This window comes from Lagenorhynchus albirostris, chromosome 17 (assembly GCF_949774975.1).
Source record: "Lagenorhynchus albirostris chromosome 17, mLagAlb1.1, whole genome shotgun sequence".
Lineage (NCBI taxonomy): Eukaryota > Metazoa > Chordata > Mammalia > Artiodactyla > Delphinidae > Lagenorhynchus > Lagenorhynchus albirostris.
Genome location: NC_083111.1, coordinates 3,096,881 through 3,113,630, shown reverse-complemented (window position 1 = coordinate 3,113,630; position 16,750 = coordinate 3,096,881). Strand labels below are relative to the sequence as shown.

The window sequence follows — 16,750 nt, the reverse complement described above, 5'->3', positions numbered from 1 at the left end:
TCTAAGAGGTATATGCAGTGTACAAAAATGATCCCATTTATTTCTGTTAGTTTAGTTACTCCACACATTTAATAACTACCTGCCAAGTCTGAGGCATTATTTCCAGACTTTGGGGCTACAAAGAGATAAACTCGTAGTCTAGTAAGGAAGTCAGATATATAAACTGATCATTTGGAGATCAGCTGACCATATGTTTGGGGGTCTATTTCTGGGCCCTAGGAACACAGTTTTAAATTCACTGTTGGAGGAATTAGAAATAACTGATAGTTCTATGCAGGAGTTAGATAATCACATTTGCCTTTTGGTTGGATTGTTCTTCCCTCAGTGTAGAGGGTAGATTTGTGGATAGTAAGCCTGGAGCTAGGGACAGGTTAGAGCAGTATTTGGGTTGTGGGAATGGCTAGAATTGGAGAGACTGGAGAAGATCTTAGTGATCAGTTTGATGTATGAGGGTGAAAAAGTATCTAGGATGAGTTCTGGTTTCCCGGTCTAAGGGAGTGGATCATGGTGAGGCCACAGGTTCAAGGGCAGGAGCGAGAGGGACTTCCTGATGTTTCCTCTGGTCATCTGTATCTGTGTAATTGTTTACGTCCCCTGTGAAATGAGGATTTTGAGCTCTGTTTCCTAATCTTAGTCCACAGTGTGTTTAGACTAGAAGACAAGGAGTTTCATGTTCATAAAGCCCGACTGTTTATAACCTAAATAGAATAATATTGAACTTGATCATAAAGCACTGGCTGACGGGCAGGCATTCCCTCGCATTGGCATTTGGAACGTTCGTAGTTACAGGGAGATTTTTAATTGCTTTCTCTGCTGTTCCTCCTGTTCCATGGCCTCCCCACTACACAAGTCATAGTCTCCCTTTTTTCCTACTTCTGTCCTTTATTCTGTTGTCCAGCTCGTGGGTTTCCTTTATAGAAACCATCTACTCTGTACGTCTGTACACAGATGCTCCCCACGTGTCAGCCGTGTGCCTCTGTTGAGCTGGCTGTGGGGACACTAGTGGGAGTGAGATGTCCTCCCCGCAGCCCCAGAGCGCTCACAGCTTGCTGGGGGCTGGACGGGACCCGTGAGTTACCAGTGAATCTGATGCCACATTGTTTTCTGATAGAGTAAAACCAATGGGAGAATCGCCCAGTGTCAAAGGCCAGTATCTCTCACACATTAACATGTTACTATGGAAGTCCTGTGCCTTAAAGTGTATTTACATGTGATTAAACTTCTTAATCATTCAGGTAGGCAGTCCATAAACGAATGGGCGTGGCTATTCCGGTCAAACTGGAATCCAGTAAAACTGTCCTGAGGATGCGAGTTAGAATAGTGTCCTTCCTCCCGAGTTTAAAGTTCAATGGGGAAGCAAACCTTTAACTGAAAAATTAAGTAATGCGTTGTGGTGAGCATTAAAATGGAGACATATGTCAAGTTTTCCCAGATAACAAAAGGAGGGAGTGACTCGTCACCCAGCAGCACTGGGGACGTCCTCAGGGAGCACACGAAGATACCTGTGGGAGTCATGGGCAGAGGGGCTGGAGCTGCCGGGAGGCAAGGAGCCTCCGGGCGGGGACTGGAGACTCAGAAGGACGCGCAGGGCTCGGGGAGCTTCAGGTCGGCTGGTGGAGCCCCGCCCAGGCTGCTGCAGGCCGGAGTGTGGCACCCACACGTGCCACACTCTGTCCTAGGCCAGACACCTAGGAGTCGTCTCCTCTCTTCTTGTCCCTGACAGTCCACATCCCGTCCAGGCCCAGGTCCGCACATCCAGGCCCCGTCCCCAGTCTGACCGCCTCTCTCCAGGTGCCCTGCTGCTGCCTGGCGCAGGCTGCCCACGCCTCCCACGTGCCCGCGGGTCCTGGCCGGGGTCTCTGCTGGCGCTGTTGCCCGGAGGTGCAGTTTTAACAGGGCAGTGAGAGTCACTTCAGACAATGTGGGTCGGACCCACACAGACCTGCTGTGTGGCACCGGGAACTATGCTCCATATTTTGTAGTAACCTGTAAGGGAAAAGAAGCTGGAAAAGTACCTCTCTCTCTCTCTCTCTCTCTATATATATATATAGATAGATAGATAGATAGAGATTTTACTCTCTCTATATATAGATTTAGATTTTATATGTATATCTGAGTCACTTTGCTGTACACCTGAAACTAACATGACATTGTAAATCAACTCTGCTTCAACTAAGAAACAGTGCAGGTCAGATCGTGCCCCGGTGCCCCCCGCCCTGCAGCTGCTCTGCGTTCCTGCTCTCTCCCACACAGCCAGCTCCCTGCTGCCCCCGCGTCCTTGGACTCACACTTCTGTCTGTGGAAGTTCCTCCTGGATCACTAACTCCCTTCATTCAGGTGTCTGTGCAGGTGACCTCAGGAAGGTCTTCTCTAATCCAGCTAAAATATGCCCTTTCCTCCCTACCTAGCTTTACTTTTTTGTTTAATAACCTTTTAGAGTCCTGGCATTATGATATGTGTGTGTATATTTTTTTAAACAGTATGTGCTTTTGTGCTTGTGTATTTTCTGGTTTCCGCTCTGGAGTGAGAGCTCACGGAGGGAGGGGTGTCTAGTTCATTGCCGCAGTGTTCGTTGCCGTGTGGCCTGTTCGTTCCGGTGTCTGGCACATAGCTGGCTGGCAGCTAATACTGGCTGATTAGATCATGAGTGAGCAGAGGACTTGGAGGGGTGCAGTGGAGACAAGCTTTTGGGAAAAGAAGTAACGTACTTGGTAAGTCACATATTGTTTCATGGTAATTTCATAGCAATTCTGTGAAATAAGTTTTCTATCATTTTATTTATTTTTTATTTATTTATTTTTTTGTGGTACGCGGGCCTCTCACTGCTGTGGCCTCTCCCCTTGCGGAGCACAGGCTCCGGACGCGCAGGCTCAGCGGCCATGGTTTACGGGTCCAGCCGCTCCGCGGCATGTGGGATCTTCCCGGACTGGGGCACGAACCCGCGTCCCCTGCGTGGGCAGGCGGACTCTCAACCACTGCGCCACCAGGGAAGCCCTATCCTCATTTTAAAGATGAGTAGACAGCTGCTTACGTAGGTTAAGTAACATGGACGTGCTCATATAGGTTTTAATGAGTCACTGTTGAAAGCCTCTGCCTAGGTGCTAGGTAGAACCGCCTTTCAAATTCACAGTCTGACCAAATGAAAGGAGTAAAACAGTCTGGTGGGGTGTTTGACAAAGCTGCCTGGCAGTGTAGGTCAGGGGGCTGTGGAGGAGGGTTGGATTGGAAGCAGGAAACCCGCTGGACTGGGGCCATCGGGCTGAGCCACCCCAGCAGCGGGGAAGTGGGGACGAGAGTGATGTCAGGGGGAAGAATTGTGAGGACGGGGCCCGACCAGACTTGGCTCATCACAGAAGGGGCCGGAGTCCATGGCCTGTTAGATTGTGGGACTGTCAGAGGAAGATTACAGGTGAAATAATTTAAACACAGAAAGCAAAAAAAGGTTCCTTGGGACAAATGCAAGGAAGTTAGACTTCAGAAGGAATGGCTTGCCAAGTAAAAATACAAAAGAAAGCTGCAGAATTTCCAGATTACCGAGTATAACCTTCATAGTACACTTTCTCAGTGGCAGAAAAACTGCATCTCTTTCCTGTGATTGTCCTATTTAAAAAGGTATGGCATGCTTTTACATGTCAGCATAGCCAAATTTGGGGGTAAAATTGTTTGAGCTAGGGAGTTCAGGTTTATGAAAAAAGACTTCATTTATTTTGGGACTGGAACCAGACAGGTTGGCGTCATTATCTTGGTCTAGCCTGGGGTGCAGAGTGCGTTTTCTCCTGACCAACTGTGATAGGTGAAGTGCTTAGTCTTAATGGAAACAGGGCACAGTGTCTGTTTTTGCTTCCATCGTCCCATCAGCCTGGCTGGGGGATAGAGTGTGTGTGGGGTATATATTCGTGAGCTCAGTTCTGCCCCTGTAGGATGTGCAGTGCCTGTGTCATATATGTGATCTGTGAGTGGGGCTGGGAGAGGTCGGCCTGGAGTTCAGATCACAAGTTAGCACTGCGGAGTGGGGAAGAAGATGGAGTGCGGGCTGATTGCTGGGAGGATGGGGGTGTTTTCAGAGAGGGTTTGGTCACATTTTTCTGGGTCTGAAAGGAAAGAATATGCTGGAGGACATGATTGCAGAAAGTTGTATACAGGGGTTTTTGTCTTGAGAACTTAGATGGCCAAGTAAATTGGCTTGGGACGGAGATAGGCTGAGACTTGGATAAGGCCCAGAGGTGGCATTTTAGTGAGTGTTTCCTGTGGACCAGGCCCTGTGCTAACCACCTCATGTGAATTATTTCATCCTCAATTCCGCCCCTTAAAGGCATGTGGTTCTTGTTCCCATTTTGCAGGTAAATTAGCTCCGGTCAGGGCCTGGGAGGCCCATGAGTAGTAGGTGGTGCGGCTGGACTCAGACGGCAGGGCCGTGGGGCACCAGGGTCTGGTGTCAGCCCTCGCAGAGAGAGGAGAGACGCAGGGCATCCTGTATCACTTGGTCCCAGTGGCTCTTCAACTCTTGCTGAACGAAAACCTTGTTCTTTCTTTCTAGGGGGCAGATGATTTCTTCCGAAGACTGCGAATTCATTAAAAGATTTGAAAAGAAAAGAAGTCCTGAGGAGAAGCAGGAGATGCTTCAGACTGAAGGCAGTCAGGTGATCAGTTGAGATATTAGACCATGAACACTGCCCCGTGTCATTAGACATTCTAGAAGTTTTCTCAATGACCATGTGATAGTCCACTGTAGGTAGGCATCATAATTTAACTAAAGACTCTTTTTTATTGGAAGACATTTGAGAGATCTCTAGTTTTCTTTGTTAATTTTGGAAAAAATGTCCGATTGAGTATGTTTATTCCTCCATCCTTTTCTGCATTTCTGAAAATTTTTTTCGAATTAGAATAGATTCCTAGCATGGAAATTACTGTTTCAGAGTATACAGTATTTTCAAAGTTGCTTAACTTTTCTGTTTTTTAAGCACTTTTTTTCTACTTTGTATTCTCACTAGAATAACATCTAACTCCGCTGTCCATCAGATTTTCTGATACGGTGCCCTGATTGGCCGAAGGAGCCCGTATACGATTCAGCCTGATTCTCACAACAATCCTGGGAAATTTGGGAGGGAACATTGTCGTGGGTGCCCGTTTTGTTGAATTCTAGAGAGTCTGTGACATAGGTGTTAAATCATGGGATGCAGACTGGCCAGAGCCTTCTGATTCCCGTGCCTGTACTGAATTCCTGTACTTGTGCTGCTCTGGTATTCTGTTTCCTAGTGAAAGCAAACAAATCCCAAAACCAAAAACACACAAAAAAAACCCCAAAACGAATGATAATATTAGATTTGTCTACGTAACTTAGTCTTTACGGTATCAAGAGTTGATAGTGGTGAGGTCTGTCTATTTAAAAATAGTAAACTTTTTTTTTTTTTTTTGCCGTACGCGGGCCTCTCACTGCTGCGGCCTCTCCCGTTGCGGAGCACAGGCTCCGGACGCGCAGGCTCAGCGGCCATGGCTCACGGGCCCAGCCGCTCTGCGGCATGTGGGATCTTCCCGGACCGGGGCACGAACCCGTGTCCCCTGCATCGGCAGGCGGCCTCTCAACCACTGCGCCACCAGGGCAGCCCAAAAATTTTGACATCACTAGAAATTATTAAAAAACTGATGCAAGCCCTAGTCTGGTCCTCCCATACTTCATCACAGTATTTGTAAAAGGCAGGCATTTTCTATAACTGCCTCCTAACTTAGGCAAGATAAATAATATTTTAATGAAATTCCATTAAAATGTTGTGTTTGCACATTTGAAAACAGTGGTTAACGTTCATTTCATTTTTTTCTAGTGTGCTAAGACATTTATAAATCTGATGACTCACATCTCCAAAGAGCAGACGGTTCAGTACATACTCACCATGGTTGATGACACGCTGCAGGTGGGTGTGTTCTTCACCTGACACGTTTGGTCCTCACCTTTTTGTGTTCTCCCAGTAACAGCACTTCTGTAAGCTTTCACCTAGAGCACTGGTTCCCTTCCAGAGTGTGATAGTATATGTTTCTTCATTGTGTGAGTTGTAATTTGCTAATGGTGGTAAAGATGGGACTGCCCACACACTGGCTATTGTGTTGTTTTTAGGATGTCGGGGAATCAGTATGTCTTTTTTGTGTATTTCCTCAGAGTTCTGTGTTGGACAGCAGCAGTGCTCGGTGCATCCCTTGAGGCTTTCCGGATGCTCTGCCTACTCACAGATGATGTGGCTCTTTTCTTCCAGTCATTCAGCAGATTTCAGTGCCCCTGTGTCCCGGGCCAGGGCCAGGCCCTGGGAGTTTAGTGCTGACTGTAGTCAAGGTGCTTGCCCTCAGAAACATGGTGTTTTTGGAGAGCATTTTGGTTATCATCTGATGTGAAGTTTCTGTTTACTGCTTTGTTGTCCGTAAACACAGAGGGCCTCTCTTATTCACAATATTGTTTTTTTTGTTTTTTTGTTTTTTTTGCGGTACGCGGGCATCTCACTGCTGTGGCCTCTCCCGTTGCGGAGCACAGGCTCCGGACGCGCAGGCTCAGCGGCCATGGCTTACGGGCCTAGCCGCTCCGCGGCATGTGGGATCCTCCCGGACCGGGGCAGGAACCCGCGTCCCTTGCATCAACAGGCGGACTCCCAACCACTGCGCCACCAGGGAAGCCCCCACAATATTGTATTTTATACTCGAGTATAATCTAGGTTTAGATTGTTGGTATTGAGAGCAGTCTTTCTGAAACAGGCCAACTGGCTGCAAAATCCAAGGCCTGTCTGCACGTCTCAGGGAAAAGAGTCTTGAAGACTCAAGAGCCTGCCTGTCTCTTGAAGAAAAGAGTCAGTCTGGCTGCTTGGAGGGCATCCGTCTGTCATTTTACAAGGAAGAGCATTTATCGCTGGCCTACTGTGTGCAACCACTGGGCGAACTGTTCCCGAGGACCCGGAGGTTAGGAGGAAGGGTGCTGCCCATGTAGGGGCCATCGTATCACTTACAGGGATGTTGTGATTTAATCATCTCAGGATGGCTGTCCAGCCTGGACTGATGCAAGCCCGTCTGAGAATGATCTCCGTCTTTCTTGGCACTTTCTCCTTTAGGAAAGTAAGGTCAGGATAAATGGGGAGTGTTGTGGTCTGCCTTGGTAACCCTTGTTACTATGATTGGACTAGAATGAGGAGGCCGTGAGCTGGCCTGCAGACCCTGGTGTTACTGATACGTACACACCCACCCACCCACACTCACACATGCACAAATTCCCTCGATTTTTATACACGTTTACAAACACGTAAATTAAGAACCGTGAGTTCACACAGAGCATCTCCGGTTTGTGCCCTCCACCGCCCCGCCCCCGAGTTCATGCCAGGCCCCCGTTCCATGCTGGATTGTCTTCTCTGCCGGCGAGTGGGCACAGTCATCTCGTCCTCTGTTACTCACCCGTGATACAGAGGAAGTCGGCTCAGAATTGCTGACCCGCATACCCGAAAAAAAGCCCTTTGCCTGGAGTTCAGTATTTGTCTGCAGTACTTTGTCTTTAAACGAGGTTGTGCAGAGTATTGTGTTCAAGTTTGTTTTAGTGTGGTTATATTATTTTTCCAGAAATAGTCAGCTTCATTTATTTTTGTTTGTAATCTACTTCAGTTTTTTTCCTCATCCCTGTTGGTTTTTACTGTTTTTTATTATGTAAAACGTTTACATGCTTCCAGAAGTCAAAAGTATACAGAAAGGTGTGTCCCCAGTCCCCCTTGCCCACACTCCCACCCACCTTTTGTAGGTCATAATGTCATAGACTTCTGTTTGTCCTTCCTGTTTTTCTTATTGCGTACAAGTACACATGTATTTTCTTATTTCCCTCTCTTTCTTATACAGAAATACATACTAGACGTAGTCTGTTGTATTTTGTTTGTTTCACTTAACAATATGCCAGAAATCATTCCATTTCAGTTCAATCTCCCATATCTTTTTTGACAGCTACAGAGGACATTAGTAGATATACCATATTTTACTTAATCGGCCTCTGATGTAATTGCCATTGAGGTTGGTTCAGGTACACATATACTGGGTTTAATAAAGTTTTATTTTTCAAAATGGGCAGTTGGTGGGACCACCCATGCATCTTCCCAGCAGCTGGGGCATCTCCACCTCTGGTGTTTCTCGTGTAAGTTACTTGAGCTGTTTTAAAAGCCATCACTAGGTCTTTTCCTGTGGAGCTCCTGACGGGCTGGCCTGGCCAGGGAAGCACGAATCTTCCCGTCTCTCAGAGGCGACAGAGGCGAGCTTCCTACCGAGTTGGCCGCGTGTGGCCTTGTTACGAAGACCAGGTTCCTGAGCCTGTCCCGAATTCTGCCTTTGGACCACTTCTTCTTTTTGGCTTTGCCCTTAAATCGTTCTCCGGGTCTTTGTCCTTAGTGGCCGACTTTCTGGCATCTTTCTCTTTGGGGGCATCTCAAGCTTGGAGGGCAGCTGCTACCACTGAGGCCTCGCTAAGATGTCGGGCAAAAAGCAGTTACGATATTTTGTAATTAGAAATAATGAAGATAATAACCTTATGCAAATGTATTTTCCTATTGTTGGGAGTGTACTTCATGGTAAATCCTTAGAAATGGGATTTCTGGATAAAAGAGAACCACGTATGCAGTTTTGTTAAGATAATGCCAAATATTCCATTTTGTATTCCCACCAACGTGTGAGAATGCCTGTTTCCCTACAGCTTTGCCAACAGAAGGCACTGTCAGGTTTTTACATTTTTGCCAATCAAGGCGGTGTCCGAGGCAGGACATCTTCACGTGTATAGTTTCATTTGTTCTTGTTGACCTGTGTTAATGAAAGATCTGTGGAGAGATTTAGACGTAGGTAGCTGCCATTATCCTTAGCTACTGATTAAACGTATTCTGACAATTGATCTTATTGGTAAAATTTTGGTTACATCGAGAAATTTGCGCACACTTTCACCACGTGAGTCTGTGTGACATTTAAAGACTATTGTTACACATTTCCAATCCAGTCTTTTTATTCTTAACACATCCGAATGGAATACTTTGGGGGAAGAATTGCTTGTTTTTCCTCACGTGTTTAGTTTTTAGCACATAATTTTGAAGATTAAAATGTTTTCTGTGCTCGCATATTAGTATCAGTTGCTCAGTGCCTCTGAGAGGGCTTTATCCTTATTCTGTTAAAGGTGTGGATTTGGGTGCTTGGAGTGGCAGTGGCTGGAGGTGCGTTTTTAAGCAGGAATCAAATCCATGAAGGACTTGTTGAGGAAGATGGGTTTTAACCTTAGTTAAACGTGTGACAGTTTCTGCTCTTTCTGTGTGTAGGGGACTTTGTTAATTTACATGTACAATGAGAATTACAATTTTAGCTTTGAAAATAGTCCACCAGTGGAGTTAATGAAGACCTACCTGAACTTCGAGTTCTTTGATGAACTCGTTATCATAACTATTTCAGTTGTTAGTCTAGACTATAATGATTTGTTACTTAAAGAGATAGTAGTCTACTCCTCAAATAGGTAACTGCTAGCACAGACCAAAGTTAAAACCACTGTATTTAAAAAGATTTAAATGTTGATCTGAGAGTTAAAATTATTGTTTATGTGGTTATTTGTGCTGTTTACCAAATATTGCTACTTAACCACCGTGTTCACTTAGTGAACCAGATAGTGGATTTCAGCCAGCGATATGCAGAGAAAATTTCAGTGACAGGTAGAGTTTGCATGGTTTCAACTAAGAAGTAATTGTTCCTCTGATCTACCTGCTGGTATGCTATGCTGTTTTTTGCTGTCGTTATGTGCCCCGATTTTCCTGTCACAGTGTGTAAGGGTAACCCAGATGTCCGAGGTTTCTCTGATGCCCTGTTTCCCTGGCCTGTCTGTGAGTAGCTTGAAGTGCTTCCTGCTGGTCCTCCCATCGAGAGCTGAATTGGGATCTCCCTGCCCTTCCCGATTTTGTTTGTGTGGAAGGAGGGTGGAGGTGTCCAGACAGCACTGAGGGGCAGGCTGAGGAGAGATGTAACTCAGGTGCTACACCTGCGGGGGGGGGGTCTGTTATCGTGGCTCACCTGATTTAAACTAATCATAATAATTAAAGGTGATTTTACTTAAAACTATCTCCCCATGCCCCCATCGTCACCCCCTGCCCCATTGTAATAATAACAGGGAGACGAATCTCATACCGACTGGAAAGAGAAAACATGGATTGAGGGGGACATAAAATGAAAGGCTGAGAAGCAGTGTATAATCGTTACATTCTTTAGGAAAATGCGTTCTGATCAGTGATGTTTATTTCTTTTAGGAAAATCACCAGCGCGTTAGCATTTTCTTTGACTATGCTAAACGTAGCAAGAACACTGCCTGGTCCTACTTTCTGCCCATGTTGAATCGCCAGGATCTCTTTACTGTTCATATGGTAAGTTTTGAATTGGTCACATTTCTGATTCAGGGAAGAAATGCACCCGGGCCGGTTGTGACTTGGTAATGTCCCAGTACCCAGAGGAGTGACCGCTCTGACGTTGACTTTTCAAAGCAGCGCTTCCTTACTGGATGTTAGTAATGTGGGGTGTTGGGAGGTCAGAGGAGGCAGGGTTGCTTTGACACAGTTCAAGTTTGTAGAGCATTTGATGAGCTCATTGAGATAAAAGCCTTTGGTAGGGCTTCCCTGGTGGCGCAGTGGTTACAAACCTCCTGCCAGTGCAGGGGACATGGGTTCGAGCCCTAGTCCAGGAAGATCCCACATGCTGTGGAGCAGCTAAGCCCATGCGCCACAACTACTGAGCCTATGCTCTAGAGCCCGCAAGCCACAACTACTGAAGCCCGTGTGCCTAGAGCCCGTGCTCCGCAACAAGAGAAGCCACTGCAATGAGAAGCTCGCGCACCTCAACGAAGAGTAGCCCCTGCTCACCGCAACTAGAGAAAGCCCGCACACAGCAATGAAGACCCAACGCAGCCATAAACAAACAAACAACAAACAAATAAATAAATAAAAATTTAAAAATAAAGTGTGGTAAATTCCCATGTGCAAACAGCTTTAGGTGGTCTGTGACAGAATTAACTGCATTTTACTATAGAAATTAAATTTTGCTTTGAAGCAGCTGTTGTGTTTAATTTTTATTTTAATTAAGTAGTTAATTAATTGCTTTTTAATATCTTAGATACACTTCTGTTTTAAACTTAGCCTGAAAGCCTATCTTTTGAAGTGTTAACACTGAGCAGGTCTGAGAGGACGATCAGAGAATCAGTCCTTGTACAGGCCTTTTCTGTTCCTAGCGTATTGTGGGCTGCAGGGGACGCTCCTGAGGCTGCATTTCATAGATGTCTACATTTTCGCAGCAAGATCCACTGTCAGTGAAACAGTTTTGAGCACACGCTTTCTCTTTCTCTCCATATATATCTGTATTCATTTATGTATTAGTATGTTCATATATTGTATGAAACATTCGTAAAAAGAAATTAAAAAGGATGACCCATGAAATAAACTATTTTAAAGAGTATTTTAAAAAAAACAGTAATATATTTTCTGCTTTCAAATTGTGTAGAGGCTTGTTTTCACTGTCTGGAAACATGATTTAAACATTTTCCTAATTTTGATGGTCTTATAATAAAATTGACAAATGTGTTAAAGGCCAAATACACATTTAGGGTAAGATTCATCGTTATTCATGGTGTAGCCAAGTCTGTGTTTCCATTTCTTTATGATTTCAGTTACTTTTGGCTAATCTTTCACATTTTGAGGGTCAGACGCTCATTGGTTTACCCCGTGCTGATGAAGAGCTTGTGCTCGGAGAGGAAGCGCCAGGCCTCGTGTTCCTCTGTCTTTGCCCCTTAGCTTGTGCTTACACTGCTGATCAGCTTTTCAATTTCCAGTTTCCTTATAGGGATCCTTTCGTGTCACTTACCTGTTTTGTGACAGGTCAGTTTAAGTTAGATAGCGTGTCTGTGAACTCACTTAGCGAGGCACGTGAAGACGACCGCATGTCACTGCAAAGTGAGGGCGTCGGGGTGCTGGGCTCTGCCCCCCCTCCCCCGTGGTGCAGGCTCCCGAATGTGCCACGACACACGCTGCCCTCTGTCACCTCGCTCGCTGTGTGCAAGTCTGGGAACAGACCTCAGTGTATTTTTGGCTTAGCTAATCAGCCTTCACGGTCTCTACTAGGATTAACTCTTGCTGAATGATGAGAGCTTTGAAACACTAACTTGCTTATAGAAAGTACTCAAAGAATATTTATTAAATTGGGTTTGTGGGTGGAGAAGTAGTAGTTTATACTGCTTTTCCCCCCTCCCCCGGTATATCTATATCTATATATTTCCAGATTTATTGGGGTGTAATTGACAAAATTATAAGGTATTTAAAGTGTACAACATGATGATTTGATAAAATACACTTATACTGCCTATTTAATAAAAATATTCATGATTCATTTTTTTTAACATCTTTATTGGAGTATAATTGCTTTACAATGGTGTTAGTTTCTGCTGTATAACAGAGTGAATCAGCTATACGTATACATCTATCCCCGTATCTCCTCCCTCTTGCATCTCCCTCCCACCCTCTCTTCGTGATTCATTTTATAGCTTGAAGAAAATTGAGAAGTTTTTGAGTGAGGAGAAAAGGGTGTTTGCTTCTACTGAGAGAGATGACTGTCCAATACCCAGGATATATTTTATACCAATACCCAGGATATACTTTATACCGAGACACAGGTTTGGAACCGAGAGCTCGCAGGGGCCTGAGTGGCCGAGGCAGCGGCTGGCAGTTCGTTGGAGCCATTGCTCAGAACTCTGGCAACTGATTCGGTGAAAGTCACAAAGAAGGATTTTTGTGTTCTTTGATTTTTGCTGGTCTTATTATGAATCCTAATCTTACTTTTGAAACTCAGAATAATGCAGGGAATATCGTGAAATTCTTAAAACACAACTGGTTTTGGTTCACGTTAACGGAACTATTTAAAACTACCTTTGACCATATTAGAAATATTTTTAAAAATGAAATATCTATTATCTTTGGAGGAGTTGAGTGCTAAAAGAAATCCTGCAGCAAAATGGTTATGAGTCCTGTTTCTTAGGGTCTATGGTGTGATTTTTAGAATCAGGATAATATTCAAATGTATTTCTTATTTTTCAGGCAGCAAGAATTATTGCCAAGTTAGCAGCTTGGGGAAAAGAATTGATGGAAGGCAGTGACTTAAATTACTATTTCAATTGGATAAAGACTCAGCTGAGTTCACAGGTAAGAGACATTCCTCTTAGTATCTTTGGAAAGAACATAACGTCCATGTTCTCTAAAGCTATTTATGGTAATTATGTGAAATTACAAAAACTCTGTTAAAAAAGAGGCATTCTCAGTTTGATGAGTCAGCCGTGCTCCTTGCAGGTCTGGTAGGGGCTTCACCTTTTCTGCCTGTAACTGGCTTCAGCTCAGAGCTTCCTGTCTCTTCTGCCACTCGGGATTTTCCCTTCATGCATTTCAGCAAGTAGGGAGGATTTCCCTTCCCGGAAGGTGGCTGCCGAGATCACACGGGTTGGAGGATTGGAAGGACGCACACAACTCCAAGGGTACACTCGTGTGAGGCTCACGAGAGAGGAGAAGAGACAGTGCGATGGGCGAGCATCTCTGCCCTGGGACCCTGGACCACCCAGATCGGTGCCAGGAGTCTTGGTTTGGGGAGAGTTCTTTGAAAGTGTGCAGTGGTTCCTTTATGCCCTCTGGTCACTTACCCAGGCCAAACTGTCTGACCAGTCACACCAATAAATAAACTGGCCCTGGCTGCTGCCAGGAGGGCTTCAGACTGCAGACAGCACGGGACAGCTCATTAGGCAGCCTGCCTCTAGTCCTGGCCAGGAGGCCGTCCCAGGCACCACTGGGTGGCCTGGGGCTGCTCTCTCCAGCCCGAGAGGATGTCTCCCTCAGTGACTCCCACTTAGGATTTCACCGTGTCCTTGTGGGGTTGCATTTAAGCCCAAAGGGAAATACGAAGCCTGCTTGCTGTGGTCTCGCTGCTGTCAGGGCCCTCGAGCCCGTTTCTTCGTGGAGGAGGACAGCTTTCGGGGTGACAGCTGGCAGATGACGAGTTTTCTTTTGTCTTCTCGGTTCCCCAGCGCAGGGCGGATGGCCGGACACTCCTGACAGCTCAGTGGAGGGTTGCTTTTCCTTTAGGTGTCCGGTGACCAAGTGAGAGGTGGTGAGGGTGCTTGGAGGGAGCGAGCCGCGGAGAGGAGCGAGCTGACCTGGGTGGGGAGGGCGGCGTATCTGTATCCGGAAGGAAAGGCAGGAGGGGGCGAGCTTTGGTGTGGGCGGGACATGGAGGATGGGCCAGGAGAAGCCGTGCTGGGAGGCCTGGTGGCCTCAGGGCTAGATGACAAGTAAGGGCCTATTTGAAATGAAGGTTTGGAAAGTTGTAATTTAGGTTGCTGGTGACTTTATGATTTTAGTAGATTTTAATTTGAAGTATGAGAGAGACACCATGACATTTTGCTTCGATTTATTTTTTGTCTTATCGTTGCCTGCCTTTTTGCGGGGGGAGCCTACTAACCTTTTCTGTTTGGATAGGGAGATTTTGAAGTGTCTTGAACAAAATCAGTTATTTTTTGTCATCAGCATACAGTTTAACACTCTTTTTTGGGCTTAGTTTTTAAAAGTACTTTTACAAGAGTCACAAGTTTTGCAGATTTTACTGAGTTTGTGAGATATTTCAAAAAGAAGATACTTAGAACATGAAAAATACTATGTGAAGATGAGGTGTATTTATTTCTACATGTGTGTCATTTGGGATCAGAGCGCTTAGTTAAAGAGTTAACCCGCCCTCCCCTTCTTTTTTCCTCTTTTGAGATTAGTTCTCCCTTTGAAGAAACTTCATTCTGCTTTAGTGTTAGGCATGGTCTGGTGGTAATAAGGCTTTATGCTAGCTGGACTCATAAAAGGAGATCTGGTAGCAAAGAATGCACGCTGCAGTGTGCCGCTAACATTTGGGGTTGTTTCATCTTAGACTTTTCCCCGTAGGAGTAACATTTATGCTCTGCCTCACAGATAATTGGTTAGTTTTAGAATGATTAGCTGTGGTTGTAACCATGTCCAGCAATTGGGGGGCTATTTCTCCGGTCACTAGTGGAAGTAGAGATTTCAGTGTCTGGAACACTTTTCATTAGAATTGGTGTGAGACAGACGCTCTTAAAGACCTTCCTGTATCTTTCCAGCGCGCTTGCTCTTTTTATCGCCGAGTCTTTGGCCTTGTTCAGTTACTGTCTGGCGTTGCTGCTTTGCACGTCCTGCCCCAGGGAGAGGCTTCAGGCCCGTCCAGCCGTGCCTCAGAGTCTGGTCACTGCTTCCGCTGGGCTCTGGCTGGCTACCACCCTTGCTGTGGGCAGACACTTGTCCACAGCCTTTGATCAGGGTGTAGTGACAGGCATGAAGCAGAGGCTTGTTCGGGCTTTTATTTTCTACTTTGCTTAAACGCCACGTGGTAGCACTGTATCGGCAAGGTCTCTTTTTCTCTATCGTAAGCGTTTTCTCCCTCATAGAAAGGACCACATTTTCATGATTCTGATAGAAGTAGACTTTCAAAAGTCTGAATTAGGTGCCAATTTGGATATTTTGTTCTTTGACTTTATAGAGACATTTAGGAGCCTTTTTCCCAATAGTTTAACCGTTATACTTGGGTTATAGGGGCTCATGCCTGGCACTTAGTGGATAAGTTATTGAATAAAACAAAATAAAAATTTCCTTTCAGAAATTCATTATCACTTTTCTCTTGCATATTCAGCTTCTGACTTTCGACCTTAAATTTTCTTTGGTCATTTCTGTGTAACAGGTGAGGTTCTGATTGTCATTATAATGTGTTAGCATTGCCGTGGATAACCTAATTTTTTAAGTTCCATGTAGTATCTTCCCATCATCAGGCACCTGTTTTGAAAGCTTTGCCACAGAATATAGTGTAGATAGTTCAGCTTAAGACAGTTGTCTCATTGGAAAAATGACTCAGGAAGTAAATCCTGAGACTTGGAAATTTGCACTCGCTTCACTTATGAAATGTAGTTGGAACTTAGTATTCAGTTTATTATTGTTCCTTTTAAAATAAGTTATTGATTAAGATATTATCCGGAAGAGTGTAACGACGTTTAGAATATTTTGTATCATCCCCACGTTTTTTATTAGTTGATGATACTCCATTCAGTAGGATTAGGAAAACAGTGATAAAATTTGCTTAGCTCTCTTTCGTAAGCTGATGAAGTAGGATAAAATTAAAAACAAAACTAAGTAATAAGTTATTTATTTCGTAATAGAAACTGCGTGGTAGCGGTGTCGCTGTTGAAACAGGAACAGTCTCTTCAAGCGATGTAAGTACATTCCTTGTTCGTTCACTGGCCTCCTAACACTCTGAGCTTAAGTTATTTTGAGTCACAGACATTTAACGTTTTGAAGATGTTCCCTAGTCCCCCGGATGTAAATCCGTGGATTTGGTTGGGTTAATGGTGGTGTGAAAGCTGCGTGTAGGCCTTTCTGGGCCGTGCGGTTGCTTCCTGCTGCTGGTGGATGTGGGGCTTCCTCTTCCTGTTGCTCTTCTCTTCAGGCGGCTTTATCTCAGGCCTGAGAATCAGAGCAAGTCTGGACTCAGATGCACAAGTCGAGTGAGTAACCAGAGCTCCTCTCTTAACACTTTAGCTGTCTCACAGACGCTAACGTCTGACAGATCCACGGACCCTGTGCCAGGCAGCTGAAAACAGTTCCGTTCCCCACTGGTACGAAAACCCACTACTTGCCTGAGTTGCTCAGGGTTT

General features: G+C 45.2%; 1 protein-coding gene across 4 annotated transcripts in view; it reads left to right on the top strand.

Annotated features, from left to right (window-relative positions):
- Positions 1 to 16,750, top strand: part of ATP6V1H (ATPase H+ transporting V1 subunit H) — a 63,782-nt gene that overhangs the window by 3,616 nt on the left and 43,416 nt on the right. For 2 of the 4 annotated variants that reach the window (XM_060127836.1, XM_060127835.1), the window contains exons 3-7: positions 4,538 to 4,640; positions 5,820 to 5,909; positions 10,275 to 10,388; positions 13,101 to 13,205; positions 16,256 to 16,309. In XM_060127836.1, the coding sequence (XP_059983819.1) occupies positions 4,538 to 4,640; positions 5,820 to 5,909; positions 10,275 to 10,388; positions 13,101 to 13,205; positions 16,256 to 16,309 (466 nt within the window). Of the gene's footprint in view, positions 1 to 2,877; positions 3,032 to 4,537; positions 4,641 to 4,668; positions 4,733 to 5,819; positions 5,910 to 10,274; positions 10,389 to 13,100; positions 13,206 to 16,255; positions 16,310 to 16,750 lie in introns of those variants that run through there. The other 2 variants (XM_060127834.1, XM_060127837.1) reach the window with 2 other exon arrangements.